The 19,037-nt window shown below is 35.1% G+C and overlaps 1 protein-coding gene across 10 annotated transcripts in view; it reads right to left on the bottom strand.

Moving 5' to 3' along the window:
* LCOR (ligand dependent nuclear receptor corepressor) overlaps positions 1 to 19,037 on the bottom strand; it is a 130,391-nt gene that overhangs the window by 15,390 nt on the left and 95,964 nt on the right. Inside the window, exons 8-9 of one of the 10 annotated variants that reach the window (XM_028481628.2) lie at positions 16,375 to 17,256; positions 7,692 to 13,757 (exon numbers count right to left, since the gene is read on the bottom strand). The exons of 8 other annotated variants lie outside the window; for them this stretch is intronic. In XM_028481628.2, coding sequence (XP_028337429.1) covers positions 13,751 to 13,757; positions 16,375 to 17,256 — 889 coding nt within the window. In that variant the 3' untranslated portion in view covers positions 7,692 to 13,750. Of the gene's footprint in view, positions 1 to 7,691; positions 17,257 to 19,037 lie in introns of those variants that run through there. One more of the 10 variants, XM_028481627.2, reaches the window with a different exon arrangement.

Genomic DNA, 19,037 nt, shown 5'->3' with positions numbered 1-19,037 from the left:
CCTCTTAAAATCAGGCAGCTTAATACCTGATTTCCAGGTGGTTGAAATGTTAATTATCTAAATTTGGATTTAGATAGAATTTAGATGGATTTAGACAGAAAAAGATTTCAAAGTTGGGGTTAAGGAGAGATCAGAATTGTGGGTGATGGTGTGTTGGGGGTGGGTTCCAAATCCAAGATGTACCTGTAACTCTTCACCCTGTAAGAGTCCTCAGTGAGTCACTCTTGCTGATGGCAACATGGCATCTTGCTTAGGTGTGGAGTGGAAGAATAGTTGAGAACTACTGATTTAAAACAAAAGACATGCAATCCCTTTGTGATAGCTTTCTAAGTTTACTGTGTTCTTAACTAAGTTCAGTAAAAACAGGGCAGAACAAAGGTTCAAAAAATTATGAATTAATACTGTAAACTGGGGGAAAGGAGAAGTGCTTCAGAGGGTGCTTACTGGACATGAAGCCATAATTTGCTAGCTTTTCTGTATCTCATGGTTTAATAAAAGGCTATTATTTAGAGTAGATCTAAATATGATAGAAGCAGTTTAAGGCTTGTATATTGTATTTTCTGTTTCTCGTAAGTTTAGCTAGATTGTCAAATTTATTAAATTACAATAAAAAATATAATTATCAAGGAGATCCTTATGTTCACTCTTTAACGTATTTTCACCCCATAGCAAAGGTACCTGGGAAACCAAAATATAATCAGAAAGTTACTTGGTGAGTCAGAAGTCAGAGCAAGGGGTCATTAAACACAACAGTCCAATGCTTCCATCTCCTCTCTAGGAACGTAATAATAGGCTCACAAAACAGACACTTCTGTCAAACTATTTACTTCTGAAAAATTTTTTTTCCTTCTACCAAATTGATTTTTGCTTCTATCATCCCAGGTAAGAATATGCATGCACGACCAAATTACATTGCATTTGGTGTTAATTAATGTAAACAAGAGGGAGGGTTCAGAGGCAGTGAAAGGGGATTTTGGACTGGATGGTGTAAAGTTTAAAAATGACAGTTCCTGGAAGTGGGGGAAGAAATACCCCTAATGATATAACTAAATACTGATTTGATGAGAACACAAATCTAAATTACTAATCTAATGAGTATTATAACTAAGAATTCTTAGAAAACACTTTGCAATAGACTTTAGAAAATACTACAGTAATTTCAGACAAAGAGGACAGACCTCTGCTCATGGTTGATTTGAAACTACAAAAGTGTCTGTCCCTAGACCTAGACTCACTGAATTACTGAAACCAGATTAAAGAGCCATCTGATCTTAAAGGCACAGCTGACATTTTAGGTCAGGATACATGAGAGCTCATGACAAGTCAGTGAGTCTAGTCTATTTCTTTTTTTTGTTTTTGTATCTGTCAAGCAGGGGATTAAAATCTATGTTGTTCTTTGGGGGAAATTGCTCTTCAATTCCCTTTAAATGACCAGGACGATGACAGACTAAAAAAATACCACTGCTTAGGCAGGATATAGAGGCGCTCATTTCCCCAAGTGAGAGAAATGTATCGTATCATGACACTCTCTTCAAGGGGGGGTGAAGGGAAAGAAACATTTGTCAAGGCCCAGCAGTGGCCAAGGACCGTGCACAGTTTCCCTGGAGTGGAACTGAGAGGAGTCAGTCCACACAAGATTTCCACTACAAGAGGAATGTATTTCTTTTGTGGTAATAATAATGACGATAATAATGATAACCTCAAAAACCCACACTACCACTTTGCAGGGCACTGTGTATGCAGATGGAGACCTAAAGGAGGCATGGGGAGCTGACACAAACAAACAGAAACCAAAAGAACATTTAAGAGTTCACATGACAGACCCCTGCAACACAAATGTTTTTCCCTCTCAAGAAATAAAGTGGTATGCTTTTTGACATATATTCCTAGTTTCTTTTTGGGTGAAAGGAAGAGGGGAAACTAGCAGATTACATAGCTATCCAAATAAGCAGTTATCTAATAGTGTCCTGAGACTTCTGTGATTTTTATGGGATCTTCTATACCTTAACTTTTCTCATGTTCTCTTGAGGTTCTTAATCTCCACTCTTGAAACCATACAAATTTGTGCCATAATCCTTAAAAGTGGCAAATTCTACTTTTGTTGTCATATAATAAATCACTTAAAATTGACATAATGACGGCACTCCTAAGTATTGTATTAACTAATTTTTTAAAGGACCTAGACCACTTTGTAAAATGTAAAAGGCCTTAAAATTTAAAACGATTCCTAAGGTACCTTATACAAGATTTAATGTTATTTCTCACGTGTTCACCTCATGAATGTTAGAGGAGGTATATACACTTTAGAATTTAAAGTACAGTAAGAAAACTATTTTTATATCTACCATTCTCTCTGGGGTGCTCTTGGAATTAACATTCCTTTTATAACCGTCCCTTATCCCACCTCTCTCTGGAAACACTCAAGGCTACTGTTGGAGATGTACTGGAGTGAGGGGAACTAAGCAGAATCATCTGTATATTCGAGGTTTATTTAGGAATATTGGAAGACAAAATATAAGCAAATGTATATGCATATGTACACACACATGCACACACAAATACTCAACTTAGGTACTTACTCTACCTCAATCCTTATCCTTAGTTTCACCACTTCTCTTGCTTCCAATATACTACCCAGTTCACCTATACTGATTCGACTTCCCTTGGAGAACACTATATTCTAAGCTCCCTGTCACTATTTCTCCTAATTTTACAGTTTGCTGCACATTACCCAGAACTGCCATCTTCCTAAAGCCCAAATATGATCTCGTCATTTTTTCTGCATAAAATTTCAGTTAATTTTCCACTGCTCACAGTCCATCCTCCTTTAGCACCTTCTCCCTGTGGGCCGTGTTCTTTCTTTCTCACTATACTCTCATGCTTTGTGTCTATCTTTTATAAATAGTGCTTATGCTGCATGGTAACAGCTGACGTGGCTACCCCCTCCATTGGATTGTGAACCTTTCTATAGGTCCAGGACTTTGGCCTTTTTAACGTGGTAGCTTCACTGCCTAAAAACTGGGGCTTAGTTCATCTCAGGCATAAGTAAGTGATGAATAAACTAACCAAATAAATTACTATGTAGTGAAAATAATTTTCCCAAGACACTTTTCAAGGGAATTGAAAAGGGCAGAGGTAACATTTTGACACGGAATCAGAAGGGAAAAGAAAAAGCTTTCAAAGAAAATGAATTCAAATCAAGGAGGCAGGGTAAGGAAGGGATTTTGAAGGTAAGAGTGTAGGCTCCTAACTGTAAGCACACAGGAGGTTGCTGGCACCAAAAAAACAAGGATGAAAAGGTATGGTTTACATAATGGCTTTCAGAAGCCATTAGAATTTCTGACTGCAACCAAGAACAAGAAATACTTTTTACAAAGTAACTCAGTACACACATCACATCCTAGTTTGTATGTGTATGACAACACATAAGATTCAACAAAACAATATTTATCCGTATTATATGCTATGTACTCTGATTCTTTTTTCTTTTTAATTTCTTTTTAAAATGTTGGTTAGAACCCCTTGAACTGATCTTATAACTTACTAGTAAGGTATAACTGGTTGATTAAGTTTGCAGAGCTGGTCTACACAGACTCACCAATTCCTAGCATCTCATGAGAGTCTGCTATCCTCGTTTTCTTCTTAGTCCACCTCTATCTAGCTAAAATTATACTACTAGGTTTTCCTGGGAAAAACGTCTGAAGTCATTTTAATAGACGCTGAAATGAACACCTCTAAACTGTGCTAGCTATGATCTGATTTATCTGTTTGAAATGCACAGAACTCCCATTTGGTAAGAGTGTAATTAGAATCTCATTAAACAGGCAGTAGAGTTCCCAGATTCTTTCACTGGAAAACTAAAGGTTTGATGATTAAACCCATAAGCACACACACATCCCCACAATCCCACCTGGATCTTACATTGTGTTATACAAACTACCACCACATAAAAAGAAAAATATACAGATTCAAAGCATGTAAAATTTCAACCTTGAAAATACAAAAAACTCTATACAATGGAAAGGAAAATAAATTCTATAAATTCTACTACTTTCCAAACAACTTTTATTCCACTTAATCTTTGAAAAGAAATAAAGAATGATTGATAAGTTTGATAATATTCCTCTCAAACAGGACCAAGAAATCAGAAAAGCAGCATTCCAGGTTTCAATTATAGTTCCAACATTTCTCTGTCTCTCATTTTATAGTTAAAACAAGATTGGTTGCCCAATATCCCAGTCTAATATAAACTCATCTGCCTCACTTTCCAAGTTCTAATCAATATAAACAGCTTCCTCCACAACTTTCAATGGGATTTTCTCTCCTTACCTCTCACACTAAATTAACTCCTGCCAGGTGCTTTCACTCCTAGTTTTCATTTATTGAGCACTTGCAAAGAGCCTGGCATAGTGCTAAGTATTCTACATACAGAATCTCATTTAAGCCTCACAGCAAATCTATGAGGTGGGTCGCATAAACCCCTTTCCCACATAAGAAAACTAAGGCTCAGAATGGTTCAATAACTTGTCCAAGACCATGTACTAAGAAAGTAGAAGGGCTGGGATTTTAAGCCAGGCCCATCAAATTCTCACTCTTAAACTTGGGATATTCTCTACTCTTCTCTCTATGCCCTACATATTCAGCTCTTCCAGCACTGAGTCCATAATGCTGATTTCTATTTAACAATGAAGTTTTAAATGCCTCAAATGTAATTTCTTTACTGGCAATTTCATAATACAGATTTAATTCTCTTCCTAAAAAGCAATGTAAGTTTATTCAAGAATAAAATTAGTTGATTTAGTTTTCTTTTAGAAAATTATTAAAAGAAAAGTATTAGATTAAATCCCTCATTCTAAGTTGAGTCAAGAGTGCCAAAGTGGTATAAGTATAAAGGTAAGTATAATGGTTTGGAATCATGAGTATTAAGGGCAACTCATTATGTGAGGAGGGCGGGCAAGTCCCTTAAAGATCCCAAGTTCCTTATTTTTCATTTAAAAAATAAAAGATTAGGATGGGACCAACAGTGTTTAATCAGTGGGTTAATAAACCCACTATGGTCACAACAACGTGAATATACTTAACACTACTAAACCATACACTTAAAAATGTTTAAGTCTGTAAATTTTATGTCTTTTGACACAATTAGAAAGAGATCTGTTGAATAAACGAACTTAAAATATGCAAACAAACAAAACAAAAATACCTGTTACAATTTGAAAATATATAACGTGTTCAAGTCTCACTCTTATAAACTGATCCAGGCATCTGTACTGTTAAAAGATTGATTGTGATTGAGACTGAGTATATCCAATGATCCCCAGAACTCTTTGTGCTCTAACATTCAAAGCAGAACTAGCCTGCACACAATCGAAACAGAAATTATGAATAACCTACTTTAAAATTAATCAAAAAGTAACTGCTCAATCTAATTTTTGTAAAAGCATTCACATTCATACAGTTCATAACAAAAACTTAACAAAATGGATTTGCTTTAAATAAAAGGCATCATTTTCCTTTAGAAAATGCTGCAAATGCAAAGATAAGACCTAAGGTTTATAAGAACTTATTATTTAATAAAGGGTTGCTACTGTATTTCTCAATGTTTGAACAGATATAATTGGTGTATTTGTTACACATTTAAATAGAAAGTTGCATTTTCAACAGACGCAGAGTTGAAATGGGGCCTAAAAGGCATTCAGGACAACGCTCACTTTACAGACGAAAAAACCAAGTGATCTTTCTAGTATACCAAACTGCAAGAAATTTACATTACCAAATAATCCCTTATCACTCCGAACTGCTGATCAAATAAAAGTGGGCAAGAAAAGTACAATGAACATTTTAAAACTACCAGTCAATAAACAACAGTATTCTTACATGCCTATAAAAAGCTCCAGGCTCAATAAGATTTCATACTTATGAATTTTGATATACTTTTAAAAGTTTACTTCCATGCTGAACTCTAACCAAATCATGACTTAAACTATTCATTATATACCTATCAATCTTTTAAAATGTTTTGAGAACATTTCTTTTCCACTAACCTCTGAAAACAAGCCTGTCTACTCCACTTGTAAATGCAGTTTGATACACTAACCACTTGCCCCTAGACAGCAAAAAGTCCAACAACTTATAAGGTGAATATGATGACTAAAATTCTGTGTTAAAATGCTTACCATTTGGAAGCAAATAATGATAAAGTGGACACTCTGAATACAAGAACAGTTATCTCTTAATGTTAATAAATAAATACTTTGTTCAAAAAAGGTTTTCACTCATTTCAGCTACAAAATCTAACATATGACTTGGGTATATGTTTTTACATTTGAATACAAGTGTCTGGTGAGAGGAGTTCACAGTCCTTGAGGAAAAAAATAACAACTCCACAACTCAGAAAGCAGATACCATTTTCCATTTTTTCCACTCCATTTCCCTTATGCAGTTTCCCTGATTCCTAAGAGTTCCTGAATTAATTCCAAAGTATCAGCAGAATCAGAGAAGAAAATTTGGATTAGAAGAAATAAGTCCTTTTTAAAAATCAGGTCATAATTGAAGAGCTAAGTATCAACATGAAGATAGGATCACTAAAATAAATTCATTGATGAGATGCTAGATTATAATCCTACTACAACTGACCTGGCCACCAGTTTAAAATGGATAATGACAAGAAACACGTAGTTATAGCTTTGTACAAAGAAATAATAATTAGGTTTCTAGAAAAATGTTCTACAGACATATGGCATAACTGAGTAAGGGGAACAAGTGAAGCCAAGGAAACAAGCCTGTAGTACCAGCAAGACTTCCAATTTTATAAACATCAGGCCAAAAGGCACAAAGTGCTAGCTAGGCAGCCAAAGAAATGAGACCAAAAAAAAAAAAAAATTAACTAAAAGATAATCTAGACCAACTACCAACAATAACATCATTAAAAAATTCAAAATTCCATTAGAAATGACTGGAAATCACTTCAACCAGCCTATATTACATGAATATCATGAGTTTGAAAAAGGAGCTTTTAAAAACATTTTGCTTATCATTTCTGATCTTTATCACTAATTCAGTTGTTCCTTCCTAACCACTTTACAACAGAAATCACTTTGTAATACAAAACTTTTTTTACACCCCGTTTCTAAAACCCACAATATAAATGTTGAGCAACATATATGCTTTTGTCTGTCTGGTAAAAGGAAATACCAGCATTCTCCCAAGAATCTGAATTACTATAATAACCTTAAATTGATTGACAGTGCTTTCACACTTATGCCTCAAGAGCAAACAAAAATGAGTAAATCATTATTCTTTTTGGCAAGTAATCCCAGAATAAAGTTTTACTCTAAGAAAATTATGAAAAATTAAGTTCAGCAAGCAGGTATTATGAAAATGTCAATGTATCTTGTTTAGCTGAAAATATTTAAAGTGAATAATCCAATGAAGAAACCTGAGGTAGGAGGAGTATCAAATTAGTAGAGAGACAGGGTTACAAAGCAGTACCGAATCCAAATACTGAAGCACAATTTTGAAGCAGCAACTTCTAGTTATCTAAGGGATTTCATCTGGAAATAATTTATCACAAAAAATTACAAACTTTGATTACCAAGTGCACTTATAGTGCACGTCGAAATCTTACCCCTTTTGTGGATTCGTTAAAAAAGCATTATAATCTTAAGAAGTAGAAACCAAGCTTTTAAAACAGTTTTCACAACAAAATTTATTAGAAGAATAGTGGTTTTGAAAAGTCTAGCATCCAGTGAGAACTACCATACACAACATTACAGCTGGGAATGTTTCTCCAAAATGTCATGGTCAAATAATACAATGGAACCATTAAATCTTACACATGCACGAAAGAACTAGCGCGTTTGACATAGAATGCAAAAAAAAGGGGACCACATGGATTAAAATTTTAAGTACTCATCACATACATTAAGACACAGCTTATTTTTAGTCCAGTCAAAAATCAGAACTGCATTAAAAAATTTAATGTAGTGCAATCAAACCAAAAAACTTAAACTGTGATCATAAGTGCTCTACTACATAAATGTTGATCATAGCAAGGAACAAAAAGTTCAAATCACACAGTACAAAAAAAATCTGTAAATAAATATAAACTACAGTACAAGAGAAATATTAAATTATACAATTCCGTCAAACTGTAAACAGTATATTGAAATGAGGTCCATAAGAGTAAAGGGGGTTCCTGTTTTGTTGCATGACACTTGAACTTCTAGAAATCTGAAAGATGCCATTTTCCGTATCTTCAAAGGCTATGGGTTTTATATATGGAGAATTCCTTTTAGATGTAAGATATCAAATACTAAAGCAGAGGAATAATCTATTTTGTTAACCACAGACACTACTGCAGAAAACAAAAGGAGTTTTAAAGAATAAAGACCTCTAACAGACAAGTCTTAACATTAGAGATGCAAAGGGCTAAAACACTGGAATTAGAACTTCACATCAGAAGAAACTTGTCATTGAGGACTTCTAGGCTACAAAATATACTGACAAAATTGTCTGCTGATATGTAGTCCTAGACCTCTGCTAATTTTTTGACATTTACATACTCAATGTTACAACACCAACTTTGGCAGAATCACTACTAATAAAATCAGAGCACTCCTGGCCCAACGGTTCCATCACAGTGGCCAGTGCACAGAATTCTCTAAAGACATTGCATAAACTAGAATGTAGAGGTCAGACACCCAAGGACCAGTGCTTGAATTTAGTAGTAGTATGGTGAAGAAGCAAGAGCCACATTGAGGAAGAACTGCATCTGTTATAGTTTACAGAAGCAGCAAGGAATGTCGTTTAATTGTGCTGGCTATTAGTGGCATTTAAAAATATATAGTTTAACTGTGTGTGTATGTGTTGCATGTGCTGGCTATACATTTATGCACATTTTGCCTTTTTAAATACACTGTTAACAGGAACCCCCATATTATCTGCTCAGTAGTAATAACTGAATATACAGAATGCCACTATAAGAGTGTGAGGCACCGTGTGCTGGAGAGTTATATGCAGCTTTAAAATCTGTTTGGCTGAGTTATACCTGGATACCTGAACTGAGTTTTTAAGTTGACATTCATCAAGGATGTGCTACCAGCACGTCAAAATAAAAGCAAAACAGAAAAATACAAGTCACTGTTAGGTTTAAGAATAGCATCAAAGTACCTGAATTGAGTGAGAATAGTGTGTAAACTGTCCCTGAGGGTTTTTAAACAGTGTGTACAAGTTGGATTCCTAAGAACATTAGCTATATTTAACAGTGTGGACTGATAAAATACCAATGTTTGACAGTTTAAAGTGGAGGTTATAAAGAATTATACGCAAACACTCCGAATGTATAGTTTATACGTTTCTTCTCAAAGCAGCAACAAGCTGCTGTAAAGTATACATCCCATCAGAACAAGCAACATGTGGGAGTCAGATAAAGGTTTCTATCTTAGTCTGGTTTTCTGACAGCACAGCATATCAATATCCAATGACTATATCTTTCCTAGATCAGAATGTAACTATAATTTTGACTAGCAATATAGGATTAGACTTTTAATCAAACACTTTGCTATTACATACTAAAATTCCTTAAACTTACTAATGCTGGTATACTAACCTAGTTAATTATCCCCCCCTTCATTTTAGAAATATACCCTTCCACAACTTAAAAACATTAAGATCCATTTTCAGTCCTCTGATGTAAAAAGCATGTCAGTGAATTAATATTAAAAATTTACACAGTAAAAAGGCTTGAATTTCAGCCAAAGATTCTAAATACTGCTCATTCCCTGAAGACTTAAAGGGAGAGAGAATCCCTACCCATTTTCCTAGTGATTTATTTTTCTAAAACTGTCTGACACAATTTTTCATTTTGGGGAACTTCCCCCTCACTTCCTCTCAAATTCCAAATTCTTAGCCTGAAATGCTTAATGAAATGGGGAAAATGAGGCAATCACTTGGAATTGCTTGAAAGGTACAAAATGTTATTGTCTTTTTAAAAAATAAGACAAGAATTATTCATATAAATGTGATCTGACCCCATATTATGTAGTATGTTTTATATTTTTAAATAATCACCCTAAAACTTACAGTACCTAAGACTCTGAAGATAAATTAAGACTTTAGTGTTGTAACAGAAAAAGTGCTGAATTATCCCTTTTCTAGTACTTCAAACATTTCAGACAAGTGCTTTCCTAGTGACAGTAAAGTTTACTATATACCCTTCCACCAAGCAGGAAACAAAGTCACCTGGATGAAACAAAAGACTTTTAGGAGTGTAGCACCGGGTATTTACCAAATAACAGATGTTGTTCAACTCATTCTGAGGGGCTAAAAATATTCTAGATTGAAATTCTATTTGGCTATTGTATGTTAAAAATCCCTGCCCTACTGTGTCAGTGTCCTGTGTCCAACCCTCCCGCCCCCCTCCCCCAGTCCCCTTACACACTATCCACTGAGAATCTAATCTCTAAAGAGATTATTTTAAAATTTATGTTTTCAGGACATACCTGAGAAAGGGTGCAATTATGCAGAACAAGGAACCCAAGACTGCACTAATACTGGTTACAGGTTCATAAATTCTTTCCCAAGACAAATCTAAAAAGTCTAAGAGGTATGGATCTTCAAATATGTCTTAACTGCTTTAGATTTTTTTGGTATGTGTGTAGGGTCATTTCCAGTGTTGAAAAGATCATCTTGAGCCTGTTCAATGACAGTTCAAGATGGGGTAAAGAGTTTAATTCCATATTCAAACAATAAAGATTAAATATTATGATTATAATATTTGCTACATCCAATAAATTTATGATTAACTAAAAGTGCTTGCTTTTCGGCTTTTATTGATATAGCTATAAATGAACTGGAAACCTTAAAATTACCCTCCTAATAGTTGCAGAATTAACTCATATTTTATTGTTTGTCAAGCCAACATTAATTTGCCTTTATTCTCACTTTTCAAACAATCTAAAAGATTTTTCTGACTATCAAATGAAGGTGGCCCAACTTTACCATGTTATCTATCCTGCGACTCATTTTTAGTATTGTAGGGCAGAATCTTTAGCTTTTCCTGATCTACATACTTCCCCATCCTACTTCCCAACTCCCTCCTCCAATCTCCTTCCTAACACTTAGGGCACACAGCTACAGGGATAAGGTCTGCTTCTTTAAAAGGCAACTGCGAGTTTATTTGGGAATAAGAGACAGAGAATATGCAAAGAATTTCCTCTATTTTCCCTTCAGTCACCATGTTCACAAATCCTACTTAAGTCTCAAGGACAGAATGTATCCAAAAAAAACCTAAGAAGACTTTGGAGGTCTGCATTCCTTGTACCACGATTATACTTTTTTCCTTTTCAGTAGAGCTTGAAAGCAATTAGATTAAAAAAAAAATCCTTACATAGCTTAATTAAGTTTCCAAATGGGCTGTTTGGTTAAAGCCATTAAGTTTAATAACACTGGCTTGATCGTAGTATTAATGAAGACCTAATTATAATGGAAAGGTAACAAGGAAAACAATCTTTGATACCTTCATGAAGGTCAAAATTTAACCTGTAACTTTTAATGTCTCCTATAAAAGACTAAGTGGAACAATTCAGTCTATTGCCATATTCCATCACCAATGACAGCAACCTGAATATATATATATCAGAAAAGGATGGTACACATGAAAACAACCTCTGGCATTTAGTTAAAGAAAGAATAATTTCAAAAGCAAAAATATGTAGTTTCAAAATTAAATCTACAGGGATAATAGCTGTTAAGAAAATGACACTGAGCTGTCATATCTGCTGTAACTACTCAAAATAATTTCAGGTTCTGACATTGGGCTGCCTCAATAACTTGTTTTATAAAAATAACTGAATCCAAGCTTCACTATTATGGGTCAATGAAATATAAGAGACTCACAAAGGCTTAGAACCAAGCCTCGCACCATGTGCTTACTTGGGGGCAGGGGAAGAACACATAGCTCACTCACTAGCAGCTCCAAGGCTGCTACGTACTGCCTAATGACAGAAGGTAGTTATGATATGGGCCTTTGCAAGTAGTCATTTGTAGTTTAATTTAAAGTTCTCTCCAGAAAATTGGGAACTAAACTTCTCATTGTGCCTTACTGTTTTACTATCTGATCCCATATAGCTCATCTTATATATAGCTCAGGTAAAATGTTGGGGAATGGAAATGCCAATTGGTTGAGGTAATGGTTTATATAAGATAACCAGAGTTCTAAAAGCACTTCAATATTGTAAAGTAAAAGTGTACCAAATAAAGCTAATACACACTTCACACTTGTTGAGCTTGCTCACCAGAACTGAACAGTAATTAACTTCACTTAAGGACCCCTATTATCACACAAAGCCTTACTCATATCCATGATCTGCTGCAGCAAAGGTTTATCAAGCAACACCTAAACTTCAGAATAACAACAAACTTAACATTAAAAAGTATTATACACAAATATAAATTATTTTTCCTGAAAGAGAGACCTTGTCCTTCATGGTATTTGGGGAACAGAATAAAGTGTATAGCTCATCACAAACACAGTTCAGTCACCTGTAAGCCTACTAAACAAAGTAATGTAATACAATACATTACTGTCAAGCTTGATGACTGTTTCAAAAGTGAGAAAGCTAATGATAAAAATACCAATAGATATCCTTCCACGGAATTAGTGTTTTTGATTTTATAGTGCCATAGCTTATCTACTCTACATCTATGTTCTCTCATAAAAAAATGTAGGAGTTGATTTTAAATACATTATCTCCTAATATTATTTTGAGTCATATCATATAGTTGGAGTAATGTCATCATCCACCTACTGGAAAATGAAAGGAGAAAAGGCTTTTGTGACAAAGATAGCTGTGAACTATACTTTCCCATACCATAAAAATGGTCAGCTGTTGTTTGGGCCATGCAAAACTCTGATTAGCAGAAATTAAGCATGCGAATAGACCAATCTCTATTACACATTTATGAGGATGTTCCCAAACTAGAATATCTACACTGAAAGTGCCAATACAGAATAGTGGCAAATCAAGAGGGAAATCAAATATTACGGGATCACTGCGGCACCAAGACTGACGACTGACATGACAGCCAGCCACGTGATGAGCCACGTCCAAGAAACACATGGTATAATGGAACTCTGAACACAAAATTTAACATTAAAAGTGCACCTGAATATTACAAACTAACTTTACAAAACCTACAATAAGGTAAAATATATATCTTTTGAAATATTCAGCAGCTTTCTGTATTTTTTTAATTTTTTTTTTTTTTTTTGGAGAGGCTCATGAAATTTAAAAGGGACCACTATCTAATTTCAACCATGCTTCACAAAACAATAATGGCTATTTTATATTGCAGTTACCAGTGTAATGCAATTAGTGCTTTAAAATAATCTACACTCAAAAAGAAAGAGAGAGACCGACCGACCTTTGGAGGAAATATGCTTATTCAAAAGCTTCTTGGAAAAGAAAATTTACCTGAATATCAAGTCATGACTGATCTCAAGTGTAATGTTTAAAAGCTTCACAGACATGAATATTACAATCTTCAGGTCTCAGGACTTTTAATCTGAGAAAGTTTAGAGTTTGGTTTGTTTTTTAAATTCACTTCCTAACCAAAACAAATAATAGAAGTACTCAAATTTTCACTATTTACAACTCTCAGCCTACAATCTGAAATGACACAATACAAGTTCTCTTATTTAAACTGCAGCATTAAAGGGTAGGCACACCATTCTTCTGCTGCTCGATTGTCATCCACTGAAACACACATAGAAAATATTTATGTTAGTAAAATGATCACTCCATGTACACTACAATGACAAAATTTACATAACTCAACTCATACATCACTTTAGAGACTACCACATAGGATTAAAACCTCTCTGAACAGTAAACTCTACAAAAGTTGAACTTTTAGGGCCAGATTTTTAAATGGGCCTTTAATGATGCCTTTCTGAGGGGATAAAAACAAGCACAAATTAATTGCTCAAAGGACCTTTTTGCAGCAATCTTGGGCTACCGAATACCCCCAAACATCATGCAAAAATGTACCATGGCTGCAATTAATTGTGTGTGACAAATCGAGTGTGGAACAAAGGAGGTGTTCCTTCATAAGCTTAGTCCTTTGCTTTTAGCAAAATTTCTACAACTTCCTTCAACTGCAGATGAAAACCATACATTTCATTAAGTATTTTTTATTGCAACTTCCAGCTAGGCTAGAAAATACTGCAGAGTCACACACTGCTCTGAACCCAAACTGCTTTTTCTGTTGAGAAGACTAGAAAGCTAAGAGGAAACAGGCTCAGTCATCCACTGATTAAACTGCTACACAAAATAACCAAACCAAAAGACGAACCCAAGCCCAGGCTATGTCAAGATGTGTGTATTTTAATAACAGCAATGGTGTGCCTAACCTTTGAACACACAGGTTGCTGAGGGAAAACTATCCTTAACCTAATTAACTGCTCCAAAGTTTCCAGGCAAGAATTTATGCCTTGGGAATATCTGGACCTACTTCTCAAACTGTTAGTATCCATCAGAAATCATCAACCTCAATTTAACGCTCCAAGTTTTGATTTTATCTTACACAAAAACTCCAGTGATTTTTTTGTTTGTTTTTGGTTAAGCATTTAGAAGGGGCTGACCACCTTTTCTCAGCAGATTCGAATATAGGGTGTATGTGGGGTGGATTTTGTTTTGCACAAAGAGTAATTTTCATTTGGTCACAATGCAAAATTAAATTTCATGGGCTTTATTTACCTGTTATTCTTGCAAAAAAGTTGTAGAAAATAAACGTTCCAAACCTTATCACTGTAATTTTAAAAGCCCATCTCAAAAAAACCTTAGGTGTTCTTTAAGGAGTGCTTATACAAAACACAATCTGAAAGGTCCTGAACTGTGTGCTAAACAACCATAAAAATCAGCTAAATATCAGAAAAAGTTAAGAAGGGGATAGTATGTAGGATGCCAAAAAAAAAAAAAAAAAAAAAAAAAAGAAAGAAAAAAAGAGTTCAAAGCAACAAATAAAACTAAAAAAACAACCCTGCCCCCTTGTACTAGTATCTGAATTAGTTAAAAAAGAATTGCTAAGGAGCTTGACTTCTGATTGAATTATTGTTAGAACTGAAATGCAACCTAAATCATTTTAGGTTACCTTGGGGTTGTGTTCTTTCTCTCACCACAAACATGGATTCTTCACTTATGTGGATATTTGAGATTACTGAGGCTGTAAAATCTAGATACCACTTTTGCAATATTATAATTACTCACACACATTTCCCCCCTATTTCTCCCATCCCCCCAATAAACAGATCTTAAAATATTTTAAAATAGTTGCTGCAACTGACATTTAGTTGTTAGTTAGCACATGATCAAATCTGTAAAAGGATTTAAGAATACAAAGAAACTTAATTTGCTAAAATGAGGCATCCTCTATTGTTTTATGTAATGTACCCTGACTGCTCCTGAGTAAGAACGGAGCTCGTCCTCCATGAGATAAGGCTATATCCTCACTTGTTGGTGAGACCAAATTCTACCCTTAGAAAATCCCAAATGAAATAACAGCAAAGGTAGTGTTACAACGTAATTAACTGAAGCATTTTTGAAGGTAGTGTGTGCACATTTTCCACCTCCTTCCCCCCGCTGGGTGAGCACTAAATAGATTGCTAATTTGTTAGCAATTAAGTAAACTTAATAGTGAGAAGGAAATCATAAAATGTTAATTGACCCAAATAATTATTTATCATTGAATAGCCAAATTTCTTAAATTCAAAAGTTCATTGTTCTTAGTTTCTTTAGTTTAACCCTTAAATTAGCTGAATCTCAAAAGAAGAAAAAAATGTGAATAATTTTATAAGATGGCTTTCCAATTTGCAAAGATAAAGCTCCCAATATGACAGAGGTGGTTTCTAAAAGGGGGCTTTTTTCTTTTCTTTTCTTTTTTTTTAAATAAAGGCAAATATAACTTAAGGGAAAAAAAAGAAAGAAAAGCATGCAGGCTCTACAGGCAAGGAGTCCACTTCCATGTATCTGTTCTCTGTGAGGTAACTCAATTCTCTTTTGTAGAGAAACATGCAAAAGGCCAAACAATCCCGAGCCATACTGCACACGAAAATTTTAAAATATGCAACATTCAGAATGCACCTTTCACCCCTGTACACACAAGTCAATGCAAAATCTGCAAAGAAACAAGTGTCACAGTAAATGAAGTTAGGTGCAAGCAATGACAGCTGAACAATGCAGTAGTGCTCACCCAGTCTGTACAGTAATTGGCACTCTACAGTATTCCTACTCATTTTTTGATTCATTTGCACTTTGTGCTGCCTCTCCCTGGGGATCTAATTCAATCTTTACAGAAACGTCTGGCCCCTCCGACCTCATTAACTTCATCTTTTTCTTTGGAGGGTTTTTCAAAGTGCCCAGCCTCTCCTTTACTTTGTACTCCAGTGTACTGTGGGGAATCCCATAAATACTCTGAGCTTTGGAAACACTCATTTTTCCACTCATAACCACTGAGATTGCTTCCTCCAGTATCTCACTGTTGTACTGTCTGTAACGCCCTCTTTTCTTCCGAGGCTGCTTGGAGCCAGGATCTCCTTCTTGATCCGATGTGGGATATGGCTGTCCAGAGGTAGACTGCTCAGCATCTGAGCCCCAAGAATCGGGTCCAGCATCTAACATGCTTTTTCTATTTTGTTTTGGAAGAATAGCCCTTAATTTTTTACTAAGCGCGCTCTCCGTTTGTGAACCCATTACCAAAGAGCTATAGCTGTACTGATCACCAGTGCGATTTTCCCAAGAAAGATCCATTCCTCGAACTTGTGGTATCTTTAAATCTACAGGAGATGAATGGCTCACATCCTTTTTCCCATCTTGTTTTGCTTGAAGTGCCATTTTTGGAAAGGCAGAGTTTTCTGCAAGAAAAGGAAGGTCACTGATGTTGTTGAGTGCACCATTTCCCCTGAACTTCATACGGCTGAGGTTGAACTCATAATGTGGTTTTGCCCAAGAGGCTTCCCTGGATAATATTAAGTGTTGTCCATGATTCTGTAATCCAGATGGTCCAAGGCTGGCAGCTGTGGACAATTGGTTTCTGCTCAGTAGTTCTTCACTAATCTGCAGGGATCGAGCCAGTGGAACTTTGAGTGATGTGGAGTGTCCAAAACCTTCCCTGGTTCCATCCTGTAAGCTTCTTGGAGGTACCCCATCACCACTCCGAAGTCCGTCTGGGCGGTACTGGCTGGGTCTCCCAGGTCGCCTAATTGGATGGAAGGAAACTGATGTGAGCAGGACTTGCACAGGTAGGGAGGGATGGGTGAGGGGACCACTCCTTTATTAGAAGGCCTTGCTTGGGTAACATCACTTTGTGTTATTTATTTATTTTCTCTAAAATTTAAAAAAAAATGGTCTCGGCAGTTAGTTTTAAACTTGTTCACAAAAACAAAAACAAAAACAAAAAACAAAAAAACAAAAAGAAAAAAAACCAGGAGCTTTTGGGCAAAGAAAAATCAAACCTGTCAGCTGGTCTCTGGTTGGGTTCACAAATATTCGGAGAAAAAGTTTCGCGCAACTGTCTGAAAATAGCACCTTAATTATTAATTACAAAGTAATCATCAAGTCTCCGTAGATCTACAAAGAATTGTGTTACCAACGTGACGTTACCACTAAACAAGTACAGTAATAAAAGAGTAAGCCAAATAATTTATTTTAATGCAACATAATTCAACATTCATGACAACCAGCTATAAAACTGGAACAATTTACATTGGTGGAACCCATAGATAATTGCTCATTTATCCCACAAACAAGTTAATGTTCTTATCAAAAATCAAACAATTCCAAATGACATTTCTTATTTTGCTTGGGAAAAAAAAACATGGCTACCAGCCCCATGGGGGGGAAACCCCAAATCAAAACAAAACAAAATACCCATCGAATTATAACTTACCACACTTCTTCATTTTAAAACACCATTAGTTGCAGATACATGAGTACCACTGATTTTTCCATTTGAAATAATCCAAGCTTTAAAGAAACTACCCTTTATTTCCCCCAAAACTTTGTTCGTTAAAGTCTACTCAAAGTAATTATTGTCAGAGGTATATAAACAATTTTTTAGCATTTTTCTTTAGTTAAAAAAAACCCTTCTTCTTAAAATACCAAACATTAATTTTAAAATTTTAAGTGGACAGCTTTCAAATAATGTTTAAAAAAACAACTACTTACACAAAGTCAATTCATAAGGCTTTCATTTTTACAATAGAGAAAGATTATCAATGATAAAGCTGGCAACTGGTAAAGCATGCCCAAGGGAAATAATTACATTAACTAGGCACAAAGGTGGAACTTTGCAGAAATAATGGTACACCAGCTATGCTCTCCAAAAGTCTACAGGGACTCGGACGTTACCAGTAAATAACATATAACAATTCAGTTAAAAGATGGGCAGTACTGCCGGTGCTTTTGTCTTCCAGAAAACACTACCACAATAAAAACATTTACTTTCCATTCAGAGGGACAAACACAGCAATTTCAACAATATAATACATAGACCTGGTGGCCAAGTTTAAAAAGTGAATCTTAAGCAAGGGATGCATTTATGCAAACAGCACTTAGGCTTCTCTTACATGTGTCCTTAATTACATAACTCAAGTTTTTTGACATATAAATGGAACCAAATGCTTTGGGACCATGATGACTTAGATCTATATTTAGTATGAACTACAGTGAAAAAAAGGGCTTAAGAAAAAACGGTTAGTAAACTATGCAAAATGGATTAAATTAATATGTTATTTTTAGACTGAATAAAGGAGGCGAGAAAAAGGAAGATGATGAAATTTTAGAGAAAATAAAGGGAGCATTTCAGAAGTCAGTAAAGGAATCCTTCAATTTGAAGGTAATTAAGAATAAGTTGAAAAAGGTTAGTCCATTTAGTGTCTGCTTACTCCTTTGGTATCTAAACATCTTCCCCATGTTGATATTATAAAAGTTAAATAAACTTAAATATTAACTAACTTACCAAAGTTATGTTTCATATCT

This window comes from Physeter macrocephalus, chromosome 20 (assembly GCF_002837175.3).
Source record: "Physeter macrocephalus isolate SW-GA chromosome 20, ASM283717v5, whole genome shotgun sequence".
Classification (NCBI taxonomy): Eukaryota; Metazoa; Chordata; class Mammalia; order Artiodactyla; family Physeteridae; genus Physeter; species Physeter macrocephalus.
The sequence above is the reverse complement of the archived record's forward strand: the minus strand, read 5'-3'. Positions and strand labels throughout refer to the sequence as shown.